Source organism: Ambystoma mexicanum, chromosome 12, assembly GCF_040938575.1.
Source record: "Ambystoma mexicanum isolate Mex_15411 chromosome 12, UKY_AmexF1_1, whole genome shotgun sequence".
Taxonomy (NCBI): Eukaryota; Metazoa; Chordata; class Amphibia; order Caudata; family Ambystomatidae; genus Ambystoma; species Ambystoma mexicanum.
In genome coordinates, this window is record NC_090936.1 from 285,679,627 (window position 1) to 285,698,552 (window position 18,926).

Here is an 18,926-nt window from a genome sequence, read left to right on the forward strand (position 1 = left end):
AAATGCACATTTTCATGCTTAGATTGGTTTGCAGGATGCCCTAGTAAGCCTGGCGTGTAGGTTTGGCCAAACCCTGAAACAACTGAATTTCCATTATCTTATGGATCCGCCAAATATTTCAAACTTTTAAGCGATTCAGGCAATCGTGTTTGGGTAGCCAGATTTTCATGCCTATTAAACTTGCTTTTGGAGTTCTTCATTGGTCACTGGGAATCTTTCAGAGGGCAAGGAGAGTTTCTGTTGCTGTATCTTCACAAGGTGGAGCATTTTGCTTTTGCTTGGGCAGAAGCTTTAGGTATTGGTGATCAGAACATAATTTGTACTTTTTGTGAACACTTTGAAACGATTCTAATTTCGTTAAAGAAATTCAGGCTTACATGCTTTGCTAAGGAAACTTGCTTTCATAATTTGTGCTGCAGTAGCTTGATTGAATGAACTTTGTTGAGCGCAATAGCTGAATCAAGAACTTGAATTTCCTTTAAAAAATAGAACATTTGGGGCAAAGAGGAAAAGTTGTTGGAGCATGCTGAGAAAGTCATGTTTTTAAGTGTTACTGATTAGTCAAGTAGTGGCTTTAGTGGCAAGGTGATTGTGTGTCTGACAATACACCACATGTCTGAACGGGGGAAGGATTTGCATGTTGCCAGATTGATTGTTTGTTTTCATGCTCCACTTGATTGAGAGCAATACCTGACACACATAATCACCTACATTTCCATTTTAATGTATTAATACATTTGAGTGAAGGTGAACAATCTTTGGGATTGGTGGCTTAATTGACAGCTCAATCACACACAACTCGGTTGCATGCAAGCACTGACATGCATGATCACTTTCATTTCCTCTCAAATGTATCACCATGTTTTGAATGAATGGGTGGAGTGTTAGGGGTGCACTGGGAAACCTTTTTGCAGGGTTATTCTAATCACTCAGGCAGTGGAATGAGTGGCAGGGTGTTTGCGTGTGAGAGAACAGCATGCAACCTGCCTGGGCGGAACAGGTAGAAACAAGAAGTAGCCCATCAACTACACCTGCTGGGACTGAGAGCATTGAAACATCAGTTGAGGTGGCTACCGGTGCTTCTAATGTAATAATTGCATCACTGGCTTCATTGTGTCTGGCACTTGACTACTGACAGCCAAAAGCCCACCTACCCTAATCGCTGAGTCTGGTACATGTGGAAATGTTTTCCATCCGGCCATGTTGCAACTGACCAGTAGACACATCCAAGTTTTGAATGGGTCATTGAGATGTCGGCAGAGGAATGGCCCACTGAAGCTGGGTGCCTTGCAGAGCATTATGTTTCCTCTCCTCCTGCTTCTGTCCTACAGACAATGGCACCTACTTAAGCTACCATGGGCCCAGAGTGGCTGTCTTCTGCGTGCAATTATTCTATTCCAGATCAAGAGCTGCATCTCTGCACCTGCACACAGTGCCAAAAAAAAGGTGTCCCGTGGGAAACCACTCACCAATCTGGGCACTCAGTGATGCTTGGAAAATATGAAGCATCATCACACACAAGAATGAGACTAACATTCCCAGCAACAGCCTCCCAGGAATCAGTTCGCCCTCAGCAACATGGTGCTTGGGGTAATTTTCTGTTTTCTGATGACTTCTCCATGCTTGGATATTTCTTTTTGTAGTTGTACAGTGAGGGCTTGAGGAAGAAGCAACAGTAGTGATCTTTGAAACTAGTGTGTGCACCATTGGAGCCATACAAGTTCATTCTTGCACAGGCCAATTGATGCTGATGTATACTTAGTAGTGTACATTAGTGACCTATGTTTTTTGCAAACTTGTGACTGTTAAACACTAGTTGGCCTATTGATCAGCTGTGAAGCTACTGTGTGTGAGAGCACCATCCATTGAATGCACCTCCACGCCAGTTACCTTTTACAATTACCACATGCGCTTTAGCAATTTTTGCACTTTTGTGATTTTGTTTAGCACTTTATATTACAGCACTTTAAGAACTTCATGCACTTTTTTGCATTTCAGCTGTTTTGGTGTAATCGTGTCATCGTTCTACCCATTTACAATAATTTTCATATGAGATATGCTTTTACCCGATGTGATGTATTTATGACAATTCTATGCAAATACATATCTCTATTTACTGTTTGTGCCACTGGATTTTTGAAATCAGAAAACTAAGGTCTTTTAGTCCTCCGGATAAGTGTTTATCGAACTTGTTTACAAATGCTTCCTATGAAGAGTTCTTTATAATATGCATAGATTTGTCCTGTTCTTCATAGGTCATTCAGGACCCTTGGGGTAGTCACATATCCAGTAAATGGGAGGCACAACATGCACCACTTGACTGATTTCTCCATATGTCTGCATTCCACTCCCTAACATAAATCAAAAGTTTTATTTATTAGTCTCTGTTGTGTCTGGAAAGATAACTTCTACTATCTAGAAGTGTCTCACCATAGACGTGCAAATGTTCCACCTACTGTAAAAAATAGGATAACACGAATATAAAAATCCCCTCAGTGAGTGATTACTTCTGCCTGGAAGGGCTCTGGTATTTTGCCATATTCTTTCAGTCTGTCCAGTTATTTGGGTCTGAGATCGTTTAATTGGTAATTCCACCTGGCACTTGGAACACTCCAGTTGCTACGTACAAAATGGACAAATAGCCCTTGTCTATTTCCAATCATAGTCATTTTGTTTTGTATTTTGTTTCTAAAGGAAATCGGAGCATGGGTGCTGTGGAAAGCCTAAACTCATAAAAAAAAAGAATACATAAAGCACCCCATATGGAGTTTCTGGGTACTACTAGCAATACACCTGGCATTCAGGAAAGACAGGGGGTATATCCCTGAACCCATAAAAAAAGAAAGAACTAATAGACTTCTCAATTCCTGAAATGCAACATCTGCCCTTCAAATGTCTACCCTCACTTCAATCTGTATGCTTCAGTAACCAAATTATGACACCATACCAAACTACACTTAATAAAGTTTAACAGGGCATTTTTTGGTTTGCTTTTTCTCTTTTATTTGTAAGTTTTAATCTTTTTTCATTTTTAGGAATTAAGGAAAGGAGTAAACGAAACATCAGGAGGCCACCTCCCCATAACAAAAATGCATGCTACCTAGGTTTAGTGTAATCACAAAAACACTGTCAGCATTTTCAAATTCGACCTTAATGGTCCTTCATAAAATGAGGAAGTCCACAGGCTAATCTCACCATCTTCAATACTTTTCTCCAGCTAATAATCTGCCCACACAATAAACAGCATGTTTTGAGCAGTCAGGCAATGTTATTCATATCCCTACTCTTGCAGACAATGACCCTGGAGCCCACATATCATAGAATGCTGCCTGGAATGGCTCTGGGCCTTTTGTGCGTGGCTATCACATATCTGCTGCTGGAACATGAATCACTCACAGGAATCACTCATGCAACAAACACACTTTCAGTTACAGGATTGCCACGATTGCCTAGTGTCCTATGAGTAGCCAGTTTGCCCCTTATCACTTGTGTGAAGTTGTGGGCAGAGAGTGTCTTACACCTTCCTGTGGCAGCACTGCACGCGGTTCAATTGGACCATTGTACTGAGTGAATTACTTGCTGACCAAGATCATAACATCTGTGGTTTACTCCTGGCACAGGGTACATGTAACCATTTGAGCATCTGTTTGTAAACCCCTCTAAAACATGTTAAAGTAATCAGTGGCCCAAAAGATAAGGGCAAAGGGGCAAATTCTTCCTGTTCTTTGTGTACCTCTTGAAAGACTCATGGGCCTGCCTAGCAACATTGTTGGTCTTAGTGTCTCATTCTCCTCCTGCCCCCTACACTAGTATTGATGTAGGTCTATACTCCACCAACTTCTGATCTGCATGCTTATCCTCCCTTGACTCCTGAACAGCTCTTACTTGCTCCACCAACCTTCCCCCAACACATGTGCTCTCCTCATCGCTTTCCTCCTACACCCCTACATGCTTCTCTTGGTCACTTTCCTCCTTCATCACTCTTGCACGCTCCTCTTCTTTCCAGCCTCTCATCATCTCCATCATTCCTACCATCATTCCTAGCCCCAGTATTAACTCCAGTGTCACCACCATCTCCACCATCAGTCCCAGCAGAATCTGTTGGAGGAGGAGGCATACATGTATCTCAGCATACCAATTATGCTATATAAATGTGGCCTCCCCTATTCAGAATCGAGTAAGGAGGACAACTATATCAGTTGGCATGTACCACTGAAGCAAGATCACTGTACTGACAAATGAACAGCACACCGTCTTGCCAACCAATCATGAGAGCCAATTTAGCAGTGTACTATATAAAGTTGCAGAAGCCAATGGTGCTGTTATTCTGCCATTAATCTGTATTATACATATTTAGAGGTAGTTTGAGGTGTGCCTACCAGATAAAGGGGCAGTCAATTATGTAACTAAAACCTAAGCGAAATAAAGGCATATATTTTCCCTTTACCAATCCCTCCAACCGATAGGTTTTACTATCTACCACATAGGATGATGTCATAGGCGACATACATCGAATTATAAAGTCTTTGTATAATCAATATAATACCGAGAGTGTGTGAGCTGCAATTGGTTTGTTCACCAGGTTTCCCTACTTTATGTGAGCTGATTATAAAGTGGTATTTTGCCATATTCTTTCAGTCTGTCCAGTTATTTGGGTCTGAGATCGTTTAATTGGTAATTCCAACTGGCACTTGGAACGCTCCAGTTGCTACTTTACAAAATGGACAAATAGCCATTGTCTATTTCAAATCATAGCCATTTTGTTTTGTATTTTGTTTCTAAAGGAAATCGGGGCATGGGAGCTGTGGAAATCCTAAATTCATTTAAAAAAAAAAAAAGAATACATAAAGCACCCCATATGGAGGTTCTGGGCACTACTAGCAATAAACCCGGCATTCAGGAAAGACAGGGGTTATATCCCTGAACCCACAAACTCCCCAATATGGAGGCTTGGGGTACTAATAGCAATACAACCTGTATTAAGCTCGGAAAGACAAGGGTGGTAACACCAGAACTATTGCTGGCAGGACCTTATAGCCTCTGTCTGCCCCCGAACACTGGGATTATTGGAGACTGTCCTTGGCTGGTAGCTGTGCGCGGTATACATCAACATAACATTATTGCTATGGTACTCTTCCATTATATTATGATCACTTTACATTTGCACACACAATTCGTTTTGAAACACGTCACTAGAGCTCAGGGTGATTACAGCATAGTTGCGCGCTGCTCCCAATCCCGACACCTACCCAGGCCTCCTGGCAGCGCTTTCACCAGATTCTTCAGCTGCGCAATCTCGAGAGCTTCCCAGAGCCTGTCATCGGTGCACGTGCACTCCGGATCCAAGTTAAACCTGCGGAGAAGGCGGGAAGACAGTCAGCACCGGGGCCCTGCGCTTCGCAATCACATGTCCAAATGTAGTGCGGATTCTGGCAGGGAACTGCGCGCCAATACATTCTTCACAGTTGATGTGTTCCTGTGCGTTTTCACAGGCCATCTTTAAGAGCATTCCAGTGCGATCCTTTCAAAGAATACGAACAGATGTGCTGGTGGATTTGTAAAAGCCCATACTTTGCCCAAAACAAGAAATCGTTGACTTGCTTGCGTGAGCCTGATGAACGTCTGGTGTGCCAGTCAGGTTACCCAATGCTATTAAGAGAGGTGGTGACAGGCTTCAAAAATTCCAAGGTGTCTATCTGCAGTGCTTGTTAAAGTAAAAACATTGTTGGCTTCCATCTCCCATTTAAATCCCATGTTGTATTCCGTCAGACTTTCCACATAGGTACACATCACCCTTTTATTTTATTGTTTAAAGCACTGCTGTTCTCGAGCTTGGTCTGCACTTAAAACGCGGTACGATATTCCCTAGCTACCCAGAGCCTGTACAGCGCACCACTGCTCTCGAGCCAGGTCTGCGCTTAAAGCGTGGCACAATATTCATATATGCTGGCTACCCACCCCCTGTAAGGCGCACTGCTTCTCTCGAGCTAACTAAGCCTGTGCTTAAAGCGCAGCATGATATACACTGGCTACCCAGAGCCTGTACAGCGCAAGGCGGCTCTCGAGCTAGGTCTGCGCTTAAAGCACAGCATGATATACACTGGCTACCTACAGCCTGTACAGCGCACCACTGCTCTCGAGCCAGGTCTGCGCTTAAAGCGTGGCACAATATTCATAAATGCTGGCTACCCACCCCTTGTAAAGCGCACTGCTTCTCTCGAGCTAAGCCTGTGCTTAAAGCGCAGCATGATATACATTGGCTACCCAGAGCCTGTACAGCGCAGCACGGCTCTCGAGCTAAGTCTGCGTTTAAAGCACAGCATGATATACACTGGCTACCCACAGCCTGTACAGCGCACCACTGCTCTTGAGCCAGGTCTGCTCTTAAAGTGTGGCACAATAATCATAAATGCTGGCTACCCACACCCTGTACGGCACACTGCTTCTCTCGAGCTAAGCCCTTGCTTAAAGCGCAGCATGATATACACTGGCTACCCAAAGCCTGTACAGCGCAGCACGGCTCTCGAGCTAGGTCTGCGCTTAAAGCACAGCATGATGTACACTGGCGATCCACAGCCTGTATAGTGCACCACTGCTCTCGAGCTAGGCCTGCGCTTAAAGCGTGGCACAATATTCATATATGCTGGCTACCCACACCCTGTACGGCACACTGCTTCTCTCGAGCTAAGCCTGTGCTTAGCGCAGCATGATATACACTGGCTACCTAGAGCCTGTACAGCTCACCGCTGCTCTTGAGCTAGCTCTGCGCTTGAAGCACAGCATCATATACACTGGCTACCCACAGCCTTTACAGCGCATCACTGCTCTCGAGGTAGGTCTGTGCTTAAAGTGTGGCACAATATTCATATACGCTGGCTACCCACACCCTGTACGGCGCCCCACTTCTCTCGAGTTAGATCTATGCTTAAAGCGTGGCACAATTTTCATATATGCTGGCTATCCACACCCTGTACAGCACACCACTTCTCCCGAGCTAGGTCTATGCTTAAAGCACGGCACGATGTTTATATAGGCTGGCTACCCACACCCTGTACAGCGCACCGCTGCTCTTGAGCTAGGCCTGTGCTTAAAGCGTGGCACAATATCCATATACGCTGGCTACCCACACAATGTACGGCGCACCGCTTCTTTCGCGCTAAGCCTGTGCTTAAAGCACAGCATGATATACACTGGCTACCCACAGCCTGTACAGCGCACCGCTGCTCTCGAGCTAGGTCTGTGCTTAAAGCGTGGCATGATATCCACTGGCTGCCCACACCCTGTACAGCGCACTGCTGCTCTCGAGCTAGGTCAGCACTTTAAACAATAAAATTAAATAAAAAGGTAATTTAGACTTATCTAGAACGTCTGAAGCAATAGAACATGAGCTTGAGGTGGGAGCAGGAAGCCAACCGTGTTTTACTTTAGAATGCACTGCAAATGCTGTGCTTTAGACAACTTCGAATAACCAGCAGAGACATATTTACTACAGGAAAGAAGGCTTTCACTTTACAAGTTGAAGTGATCCTAAATGTGTGCCCCAAAAGTACACTCTCCAGGGAACACGGGTCAGTAACTCATGCAGTTTATCGTCATATGTGCTGTGCGTGAACTGACATACAACGTCCTCCCAGTCGATGCCTTGTGGCCTCATTTTCCTGAGCAAGAAAGAGATGAGGTTATTCTGGAAATGAGTCCCTGCAGACAGCTGACATCCGCCCTACAATGAGAGTCCCTCGAGGCCTAGTGGCAACAGAATCCATACAATTACAGAGGGCATTGGGTGTTCATTTCTATGATAACAAGCAACTCTCGGCTCGCCAGATGTTTTGGACTACAAATCCAATCAACCCTAACAAGAATAGTAAAAGTGATGGATCATGGGCGTTGCAGACCCTGGTTATAAGGGAACCCGTGGGGCCTCGCGCCACAGTATGTTTTTTATGTCACTGACAAGCCCAAATGCCTTGCCATAAGAAATGATTAACACTAATTTTAACTTTCACAGTTGCACAGAGTAATATTATGCTACTGCTTTTGACCTTTAGCAGAAGATAGTGAAAAATCCCATATTTGGAACATAAACCTTTGACCTTTAGCAGTAGATGGTGAAAAGGCCAGTTTTTGGAACATAAACCAATCAATGGATAAAAGCAACAATTCCATAATGGTCTATTTTCATCACCTCTGGAACCTATACACATATCTGCATTCTACTGCTTAATGTTCTGCACCTTTCTTCCTCTTTTAAATTTTCAAAGGTTTGCTGTAAAATATTGCACAATTATAATTAGAGAAATGGTTTATGCGAACTAGCCTTTGTAGCCCAAACTGGGCTCCCCCAAGGTTGCATCAATGCTCATACTCTTCACTGGGAGAGTAAGGCTCTTATGTTGTCGTGGGATAGTTCATGTCTCATCTAGGTAGAGGGACAGATTTTGAAAGAGAAGGCAGAGTGAAAGAGCCTCTTTTAGGGGTATGCAGTCTTTCCATAGAAAAATGTTCCATCGAACATTTTTCTATCAAATCTTTTCCAAAGAATAAACGTTCATCGAATGTATATTTTTGTGCGGTAAAGGGTTAATTTTGTTTAAGGTGTGTTTTTAAGGGTTAAAAAAACGGGGGGTTACGGGGCAGAGCCCATAAAAAGTAAATACATTTTTAAAAAATGCATTCAATGAACTTTTTTTCGTTGGAAAACATTTGATGCAAAAATGTCTCGATACAAAGTTTTCGATGCAAAGACATGTAACCTCTTTTAGGCAGTGTGACAGTAGAGCTCACTGGCCCAGATTGGAATCAGGTAGCAACTTCCTTTGGAGGCCATAGGGGGGAGTCTGTTCACCGGGCATCTCTTTCTCACACTGCCTAAAGGGAGCTTTCCTGGCCCTCAGCAAGTGAGGCATAGGCCTTTGACTGGGAGGAATACAACGTCTGAGAGATGTTGCCCCCACATGTAAGCAAATGGAGTTGGACCCTGACATTCACTGCCCGCATTGGACCCTTGTCCAGCCGTTCAATCCCAGAGGAGAAATCTGCCTCAAGGAACCTGGCATTGCCAACTAGGCCGTTCTCCTCTTTAGACTGTGCAAGAAGCTCAGAGCGGACTCGAGGGCACTGAACACTCAAACCATGGTGAAGAGAAATCACCTTCTTACTACCAACCCAGGAGGGTATACAGAGTTGAGTCAATTCAGAATCACTTATCATTGGCACACGGCCCACTTTTGGAATCCTTATCAGTTCATAAAGAGCCGCTTCTGTGACCAAGAGTGTGAATGAAAAGGGATAGACTGGACCTACCTAAGCTCAAACAGATAGGAATGACCTGAGCCTAGCCACAAGCCAATTAGAGAAGCCCAGCCCAAGATGTATCACCCAAAATCAACACCCTCTACACTGGCACCTGCCCAAAAGATCCAGCAGGGCTCCAGAAAGAAGCCGCTGGGATGCCTGATTCCTGAGCGGGAAGCTTGGCTGCATCTTCATCGTACAACCTCCTCCAAGGATGAAGCAAGCTGCCTGTCCGAAGACTATTGCTTGCGATTTCTCGAGTAGAAGAAGCTGGCCAAAGCAGACCCATGAAGGTCAGTTTGGTGAGTCAACAAGTCACAAGTCTTCGGCTGCTATGCTACAACAGCACCGCATTCCGGCCCTGCGCCGCCACTGCTTGTTTCTCCAGAGACACTTTGATAGGTTTGCAGATACCATGTTACCTCTGTGACTTGCATCACGCGACATCCCTCTAGGGCAGAGATCTCGATTACCTTTTCGAGCTGTGAAACTTATTAAGACTATTTTGTACGATTTACATTATTTTTACTTTTCGTGCAAATAAGGCGTGAGTTGTGGTCTAATATTTAACGTATAGATTTCACTACTATTATACTTGCTATACTGCATATTTCCCCTGAAAAATGCCCGCTACCATTGGGTGAGCAAGTTAGAGTTGACAAAAACAGTGTTTTTTTTACCATGTTGCATATATTTATTTTCAAGTATATACAGAATTAAAACAAATATCAAGGTATATACAAAATAATTATTAAACATACCAGTCAACATAGAACATCAATATAATGAAGAGAATTAGTCATTCAAAAACAGTTTTTTACCATTTACATTTCAGTTTATTAGGGGATTTAATTTCAGGCATAATGTGTATGGCCAGGGCTCACCATTCCATTGCTTCCTTCGAGTAAGAATGGGTTGAAGTATTATTGTCTAGCATTGCATGAGATAATGTCAGCAGTGTTCCTAGATACAGCAAATGCTGGCACGCGAAGGAGGTGAGACATTGAACTGAGGAATGCCAAATATAACCCAAAAACAATTATTATGATTATAAAAGTAATCTGCTTGTTTTGCCTACCTCTGCCCTGCACCCAAGGCTGAAGCTTCAACCAATCAGTTTGCTCCAAACGTGGTCTGAAAGTACTGATCACAGCCCATGTCCAGAGCAAGTTGTGAGCTGTACACTCCTAATGGGAGAGCAAATCATTCCTTTGCTCATAAAAGCATTGCTGAATGAGCAGATACCAGAGGGGAAAAGATGGTCACTAGTCACTACTTTTTTTTTTTTTTTAAACAGCTCGGTTTTCATTTCGAATATTTTGATCCATTCATAATCTCATTTATCATCATTGGCCAGGCTTCACTCACTAAGGTTCTTGTAGCAACTATAGAAATACTAACCATGCTGACAGGCTGAACTGAGCAGGGTTGGTGGTGAGGCCTGTGACTTGGGAGGATGATTAATGCAGTATTGTTAGGCGTGTCCTCGTGTCCTCGTCCTTTAACGAGGTCCAAGGGGTGCTACCACCTTTGATGGCCCCGAAGCAGGGGCCAATATTTGCTATTGGAACAATCCACCTGATGAGAGTAGAATAGTATGCTTAAAACAAGGAACGATAATAGAGAAACATTGGCACGTTGGGAGAGAAGCCACTGCATCTTTTTCAATGGATCGGCCTACATTCCAATGTTATACTTAAGAAATGATCACGGATTCCCTGACTATACCTGTGGAGCAGCCAATTGGGCTTTAAGAAGGGTCTCCGGGCTGTTACTCACTAGTACTGCCCAGAGAATGGGTGATTGTTCCTATTAGCACCCTGGGTTAGTTAACTGGCCTCGGTGGGCATGCAACCATCTGTCCGAGAGAAAGAAAATAATCCTCAGCAAAAATGGCCACCATGAACATGGTGGGTGGGCGCTCTGCAGAATCCCCACTTCCTTTCCCACGAGGGGTAGGGCGGTAGGAGTTGAGGCTCAGCGGGGTGTGTCACCATGGGGATAAGAGTGGTGAGTTTGAGCGGATGAGAGCAAGGGATTTAGGGGTTGAGGTAAGAGCAGGGAGAGGGGGAGAAGATGGTGGGTGGGTGAGAGCAGCAGAGTGCTTGCCTAGAACGTGGGCTTGGATCAGAAGTTTCAGCATGCGTGTTGAGCAACCTCATTGGCTGCCACACCCACCCAGGGTTCTAATGATGGACTGGCTCTTGACCAAGAAAACCGAGAAAACTGTCCGACTGTGGGCAAAGTACTGACACTATTGGCCTCAAAATGTAAATGTGTAATTTAAATCAGTGCCACAAAAAAGGAGTTTACTATGGGGCTCAGGTTGGTTAAAATTGTGATTTGATGGCAAGGAACCAATACGTTTGCACTGCAACGTAAACCGCTCCCCATCGCCATATTTCCGTAATCTGCACATATGCAAACGCTATGGGCAAAAGACGATGTACAAGCAAGTACACTGCCTTTTGCCCTTCACATTTGTACTCTGCTGTGCAAACTAGGTAAACGCTGCCTGGCATGCTGCCATGCCAGGCGGCATTTACTTTTCACTGCAGCATGACTTGCCATGCGTGCATGGCAAGCAGTGTACCCAATTGCAATTAAACCCTCGCCGACCAGTTTAACTGTAATTGTACACCTTGCCTTCCAGGCGGGTAGAATGGATCCCTGTGGGGTCCACCAGCTTCATGCTAGTGCATAAAGCAAGGAGACTCCATAGGGACCGTCAGCATTTGCTCCAACATGAAAATACACATGGTGCAATTGCTGGAGCATTTGTATCGCAGAGAGGAAGGGAGGCAGCGGAAACGCAAGTTGCATTTCAGATCACCTCTCCCCCACACAAATGATTGACAATGAGCGGTGGCATGAACGGAAGGCGTTACAGCCTTACTCAAGGCTTTTACCCTTTCCATTTATGTTATGGGTCATTGGAACTTGAGCTCCTATGTGTCTAGTATTATCCAGTTCCCAACTCTTGGCTGATTTATCCTGGTTTCTTTAAGCCACTTCCCAAGAGAGCCGACATACCAAACCTATGGACAGCACCTCATGTTTTAGATAGCCCTTCTACAATGAATGAATCCCAGGACTTTATCCTGGCATTACAATGAGAACGCCAGATGCTCTGTGGGGCACATTCCCATTTAACCCCATCCCCATATAGGGGGCCATTGGAAGGGATCTAGCTAGCAGAAGGTGGAAAAATATGTACAGACCAACCTGTAAAAAAAGCGAGCACTGTCACTAGCATTTTGACAGCCAGCATTCCATTACTGCCATTCGCACATGGATCACAATAAATGGCTCCTGCAAAGCGCTTCATAGAGCTCATTCTGGGCTACTCCAAATATCCAAACCTAAGTGCCAAAAGAGGGCCATTGAAAGAAGCGCGTATATGTCCATAGGTTCCTGGCATTCCCATGACTCAATGGACTGTTGTCTTTGGTTCCATCCAGCTCTTCTTTTAAATATTGAATGCAGTGGTCGAAGTGAGTGAGAGCGGTTGGGAGCGGTGCTCCTCCACTTTTTTTAATAACCTTTTACAGCTCCTATACTTTTATTTTAAAAAGAAACCATTCCGGAATGGTTTCGTTTTAAAATAAAAGTGTAGGAAGAAGTTGAAACTGCACTGCACTGAACGTTCCCTTAAACAGCAGGTGCAAGTGTCTGGGGGGTGGAGGGGTATTGTGTGTGAGAGGGGTCGTGGCAATGGGGTTTGTGGGGAGTGGCTGCAGGCCAGTAGGGAACATAGTTCAACTCCTTCTTTTCGTACACTTCGACCACTGATTGAATGTCATAGTACTGAGCATCAACCTGTTGAGAAAAGGTTTGCAGTACCTTTGAGTAGAGTATATATTTTATGATGCAATTGTTTGTTAGAATTGGACTGTCGAATGTGAACGCACACCAGATCAAAGAGTGTCATGCTTTGCATGCTTTAATTAGGAAGATAATGATGCGATCCCTGGAAACAAGTGCCCTATGTCCAGAAAAGCAAGTCTGTGCCTGATAATTCAAAGTAACTAACAGTCAGAGTCACTCACCGAATGGAGCCGCTGAATAGAATCGGGTCTTGCAGAATGATGGAAAGCCTTGATCGAAGGGTGTGTAGAGGCAGTTTGGCAATGTCTATCCCATCGATGACAATCTTTCCTGTTGAGAGTACAGACAATCATAAACTTTACAGTTGACCATGCCATGAAGCAGAGACGTAAAAGAGAGCATGAAGAAACAAGGGACTATACAGGTACAGTATGGATTCTACCACACTTGCTACACAGTCTACTGGAGGGCTCCATCCATGCGGTGGCAAGGCAACACCATACGCAATCTATGAGATATTAAATTAAGTGCATAAAGAAAATCCATGTCTATCTATCCTGCTAATTCAAAGATAAAACATCCTATTTGTAGTACAAACACAGGCAGTTAAGAAACATTTTGCAGTGAGCACTGCCAACTCATACTTCCATCGCAGTTCTGGTAAAACCATAACACCCCTTGTTTTCTTTTGCCTGAACCCCCATATCATCTGGAAACTCTACTTTGGAGCATTTTGAAGTGTCACAGAAGGAGGCAGCCATCTTCTGCGAGTTCCTATTGCTGCCGCTCTCTTGCGCGTTGCTCAATGTAGAAGTGAAGCAGACATCATCAGTACCACTGGTAAGCTCCGACATGCCCACATTCCACACCTCATCATTCCTCACTCCTGCAGCAACTGGAGGAAGCCACTGGTCAAGTCAGAGGTGGGTGCACTGACCTGGTGGAGAGTGATAGCCATATAGATGCTACTCAAGCCACCAGTTTTGCTAGCAGTCCATCTGCGTTCTTCCCATCTGGACCTGGGCTTGCATCTGGCATTGTTCGCAGCCAGCCACACACGCTTCCCCATTCATACATGAATGACACACATCTCCCTGAATCAAGGCATAGGGACTGCCTCCTGGTGTCGTCCCATCATCCTAAGCAGTGCTAGATAATCCATCAGGCCTAAGCGATGCTACAGGGAATTCACCTGGAGGAAGAGTCTCCACCAGGCATACGCTCACCTTTGTGCTAACCTCAGCAACCCATTACTTTAAAGAGGCTGTCTCGACCCAGCGGCTGAGCAGTGGTCCCACACAAATACTGCTCCCAAAGGTCCACTAAATGGAAGTTGTCTTTCGTTATCTTGAAGGAAACTTTCAAATACACGCCTATGTAAGAGTTTACTTAGATGTACATCCACTCTAGTGTAACCAAGAACATCTCTGTAGAACTGCCATCAAAGTCACTAATATTTAAGACTTATAGTCAGAGAGAGGGGTATTTTTTGCGGGATCATCATCCGCCCCTAAGATATTACCTGATGCCAAGAAGAGGTCTGTAACTTAGTTAAGGGAGCTTATCCCAAGTGATAATGTCCCCACACGCCCCACAGGCATGCAAGGCTATTAACACATGCTGTTGTCAATCTAAAAACGCAAATGTGTTTTATTTTGGGGAAAAATAGCACCTAGAAGTTACTTGCAAGGTCAAATTAATTAACATAACACTTGAAACAATAACCTTTACAGGTTCATTTGTTTCTTTGCTGTATGTTAGTTTGGGGAATTGAACTGCGCGTGCTCAGCTCTGCCTTTACAAAGCTGAAGAGAACAGTTTGGTGCTGCCTGTCAGGCTGCTTTTCAAGTCAGAATGTTTTAAAGGAAGTTTGTACCAGAGATTCTGGACACCGTTATGATTGGCTGAAAGAAGGTCTTTAATGGAATCCATGTGTTAAGTATGTGCCAAACATTTATTTGTAAGGCCTGATATCTCGTCTAATGATGTCTTTTTGTTCAATTTAAATGACAGAGTTACTGGCAGGACCTGGCTCCTGCTATAAGGGTCTACGAAATATAAGGCAATGTCAGATTCTCAAAAACCCATATTTTGTGAAATATTATAAGGTAGATGCCATCTAATGGTCAATGAAGCACATGTACGGCTTTGAAGCGGTTTCTTCTGTATCCAACATTGTACAAAACAACAACAATAAATAGTGACTCAGTCATACGGGAAGAATCTATGTTAATGCATCCAGCAGTATGGCAGGTGAATCAGAGTGCACCTGAGCAAACAATGCTACCACTCCAGTTAAAGGTAATCCAAAGCAACCCTAAACCAGATTATCACTCACCGTTGGGGCGTTAATGCCTGCCTATGGATATTAGAACATACACATAAGTCCTAAAACAGATAACATTTCATGGTGCACAAATTCATTTAAGCAATAGGCCCCGAGCAGGGGAGGCATTACCACTTCGGGTAATGCCCAGGGCCCATAGTTACAGGCCTGAGTGAAGGGAGTGCCTTAACAAAGGCTATGGCAGCCATTTAGAAAATAGGGAAAAATGTAAATCAAAAAAATGTCCACCGTGGAAAGGAGAGAAGAGACTACCTGTAGTCACTTCTTCCTTTCATGAAGGCTTGTCGCGGATTGGGAGCGGAAGCGCCAGGAACAGAAGTGTTCCCAGCGCATCCGCTCCCGAAATGGACAGAAAAGAAGGTAAGTGGGATTGGGAGGGTAGGGTGGGAATTGTTTGGATTAGGGCAGGGGGAGGGGATGAACACTTCCCTTGATCACCGGAGGGAGAAGATGGCAGCCTCCAGCCGCGTGGTGGCTTGGAGCAGCATTCCCCCGTTCTGAGCCTCCTCATTGGATGAGTGGATGCCACGCACCTGCCCCCAGCTGGGGAAGGAAGAAACATTGTGGGGAGAGGGATTCCAAGTTGGGTAACTCCCAGCGAGGGCCAATGAGATTGCATAGTACCTTCTGATTGACCCTCACCTGGTACAAATAAGAAATACTCCATTGACAGGGACGTCATTTAGGGGTCGCCAGAGGTCGCAACTGCAACCCCTGAGGTCTCCCTTGCTACGCCTGAGGTCTCCCTTGCTACAACTAAAAATAAATATATCTTTTTTTGTACATTTTTTTTGTAATGTGTATAAAATAAGGCAGGGAACCCTCTTTTTTTCTAAGGGGGCTTGACTCCAGAGGGTAAGGCAACAATTAGGAAAATAATCGGAGTCAACAGCTACCCTAGTCATTGACGCTTTCAGTAGGAAAAAGATCACAGTGGGGCTAACTTAGCACATATCAGTTAGCTCACAACATAAACACCAAAAGAACAAGATGTCTTTTTCAAACATTAAAGAATGCGATTTATTAGATTTACACAATTAAAAACCTTTACAAGAGTCGAAAGGTAAAATATTCCATCCTTGGCACAAGAAAACCAATAAGTTTGTACAAAGTTATGCAGTAATTATACACATGGGTGGGTTAGTACTAATAATTACTGCACAAGCCTTTCATCCTTCTGAGACTGATAAATGAGTACCAACACGGGTAGGGTGATAGTGTATGTATTCTTTTTCTATATAAACTGCTCAAGCGTAAAGTGCTATATAATAGCACATCTTTATCATTTTGCCATCTGGACGTCTGCTTGCATTCACAGTAATTTGGTAATATGGGCCTAGACACACTGATTGGGATCAGCAAAACATATGGTGATCCATTCATGCATGAAATCTATATCACATTATAGTGATATCGTACGATCTTTTTCGTAGTGTACTTCGGAACAATGCTATGTGACGCCACTTCCTGTTATGTCAAGGGGTGAAAGGTCGGGTTACATAGCTTCCTGCGAGATCACTTCAGAGTGGGGTCGAATGACATCACTTCCTGTGATGTCATCAGAGGTCAAGGGTCGTCTAATGTCACTTCCGCTACCCCCTGGCATTTTGGTGAAATGACGTCCCTGTCCATTGAGGTGCTGAAGACACCCTTACGATTAATGAATAATACTTTGTGAGGGCATTCATCGGATTAAATCTATTATGAGCAAAGTATTAAAAATGGTGAGCTTGCTAACTGGTGAGATTAAAGAAGTTGTACAGATGGCAAAGCAGGAACGTTCAATAAAATATTGATTAGCGGGATGATAATCAAAAAGAGCTTCTTTATCAAAGTAATTTCTAAGCTGATACTGATGTTTTATTTCACACTTAGAGCACTGACATTAATCTACTGAGTATCTCGAGGGATGAGCAGGGCCTTGCTGATCATATACTCAGCTACAGTGGCATGTGGGCTGGTACTTTAAGAGTAACAATGGTCACATGATGTGTTACTTTTGATATTGTGATGTTGTATCTGAGTCTCCTGCATAACTGACACATATTAAGGCATTTTAGCAGGTCATGTGTACAAGATGCTTGAAGCAGAATTCAGTTGACAGAGCCATGGGGTTGAAGCTCTGGATAGGGGTCTCCCCCAGGAGGCAGAGTGAGGTCCCCAGAAGTCAACACCGCCCCTTTAAGATGCCATCTGAGAGTGGCTGTTCCCTGGGAGGCCAGCGTGAAAACAACATATACATTTCATATGCAAATGAGCAGCAGACGTTTAACAATTCATTACATCATTCCCTTTCCACAACACCATCTGGCAAGATGTGCCACACACGTGACCACACATGCAAGCTCTCCTTTCTCTTCATCCCATCGCTGCTACATAAGCACTACACCCCATGCCGTGAAGACACAATCACCAAAACTATTACTCTCCAACTATCCCATCACAATTACGAACTCCTCGCAACCCTGACTAGGTTACATCCCTCCATCTTGACTGCACGCATCTAATTTGAAATAGTCTTTCTGTATTCCCCATAAGACCTAGTGCTAAGTATAGAGGGTTCCATGATATGATATTTATAACGCGCTTAATACCCAGAGGTTTCTAAGCGCAGACCTGGGGATCAAACCTGTGGTGCCCCGTGTCGTCTTGCTTCCAAGACAAGCATGTTGCCCGTGAGCTATCCTTCTATGTGATAATGTCCCCGCAAAAATGTCGCTATGCAAGAATGGTGCTGTTTTTTAACGGCAGCATTATCATATGGAACCTGCGGGGGTCACCACCACCCCTCCGCTCCCATTTACCCCATACATTGTCTCCATAAATAATGTCGCCTATGCCGTTTCCCGGCGACTATATGTGTGGCGACATTATTTATGGGGACAATATTACCTAATACCGTATAGAGGCCTACTCTTTCTGAAAGTCTTTTTCTTTTTTTCTTCCACTTACATTTAGATTAACTTACAAATGCACCCATTCACATTCTTTCCGACATTCATTTGCATATATTTGCATTTTACTTCCCCCCCCCAAAGGGATTGCTTCTGTCTTGTGTATTGTTTCCGATATACGTCATTGCTCAGCAAAAGGACACCAGGGTGGCATTACAGAAACCTTACACCTGTGCAAGTGCAATTACCAGTATGGTAAATATGTCCCTTGTGCAAAAATATATTCTTTTAATGGATTTTTTCACCACAGCAATGTTTGCCATTTTCCTGTGCCCTGGCGCAAACCTATATTAAAAGGGTATTTTGTGCACTAGGAAAATGTTCACCCTAGTGCTAATTACACTTGCACCAATGCAAAGTGTCTGTTATATGTATTTACAATGCTAAGAAATATTCAGAGGAGCCTTTAGCCGTGCACAGATTAATACAAATCTGCACATGTTGGATTGTCCTTGCACTCTGCAGACAAAAGGCACAATGGACCCGATTCATGGAATATTTGC

At 44.0% G+C, this 18,926-nt stretch overlaps 1 protein-coding gene across 4 annotated transcripts in view; it reads right to left on the minus strand.

Annotated features, from left to right (window-relative positions):
- Positions 1 to 18,926, minus strand: part of ABCC9 (ATP binding cassette subfamily C member 9) — a 1,387,936-nt gene that overhangs the window by 146,950 nt on the left and 1,222,060 nt on the right. For all 4 annotated transcript variants that reach the window (XM_069628445.1, XM_069628446.1, XM_069628447.1 and 1 more), the window contains 2 exons: positions 13,344 to 13,452; positions 5,250 to 5,353 (listed from right to left, as the gene is read on the minus strand). In XM_069628445.1, coding sequence (XP_069484546.1) covers positions 5,250 to 5,353; positions 13,344 to 13,452 — 213 coding nt within the window. The remainder of the gene's footprint in view (positions 1 to 5,249; positions 5,354 to 13,343; positions 13,453 to 18,926) is intronic.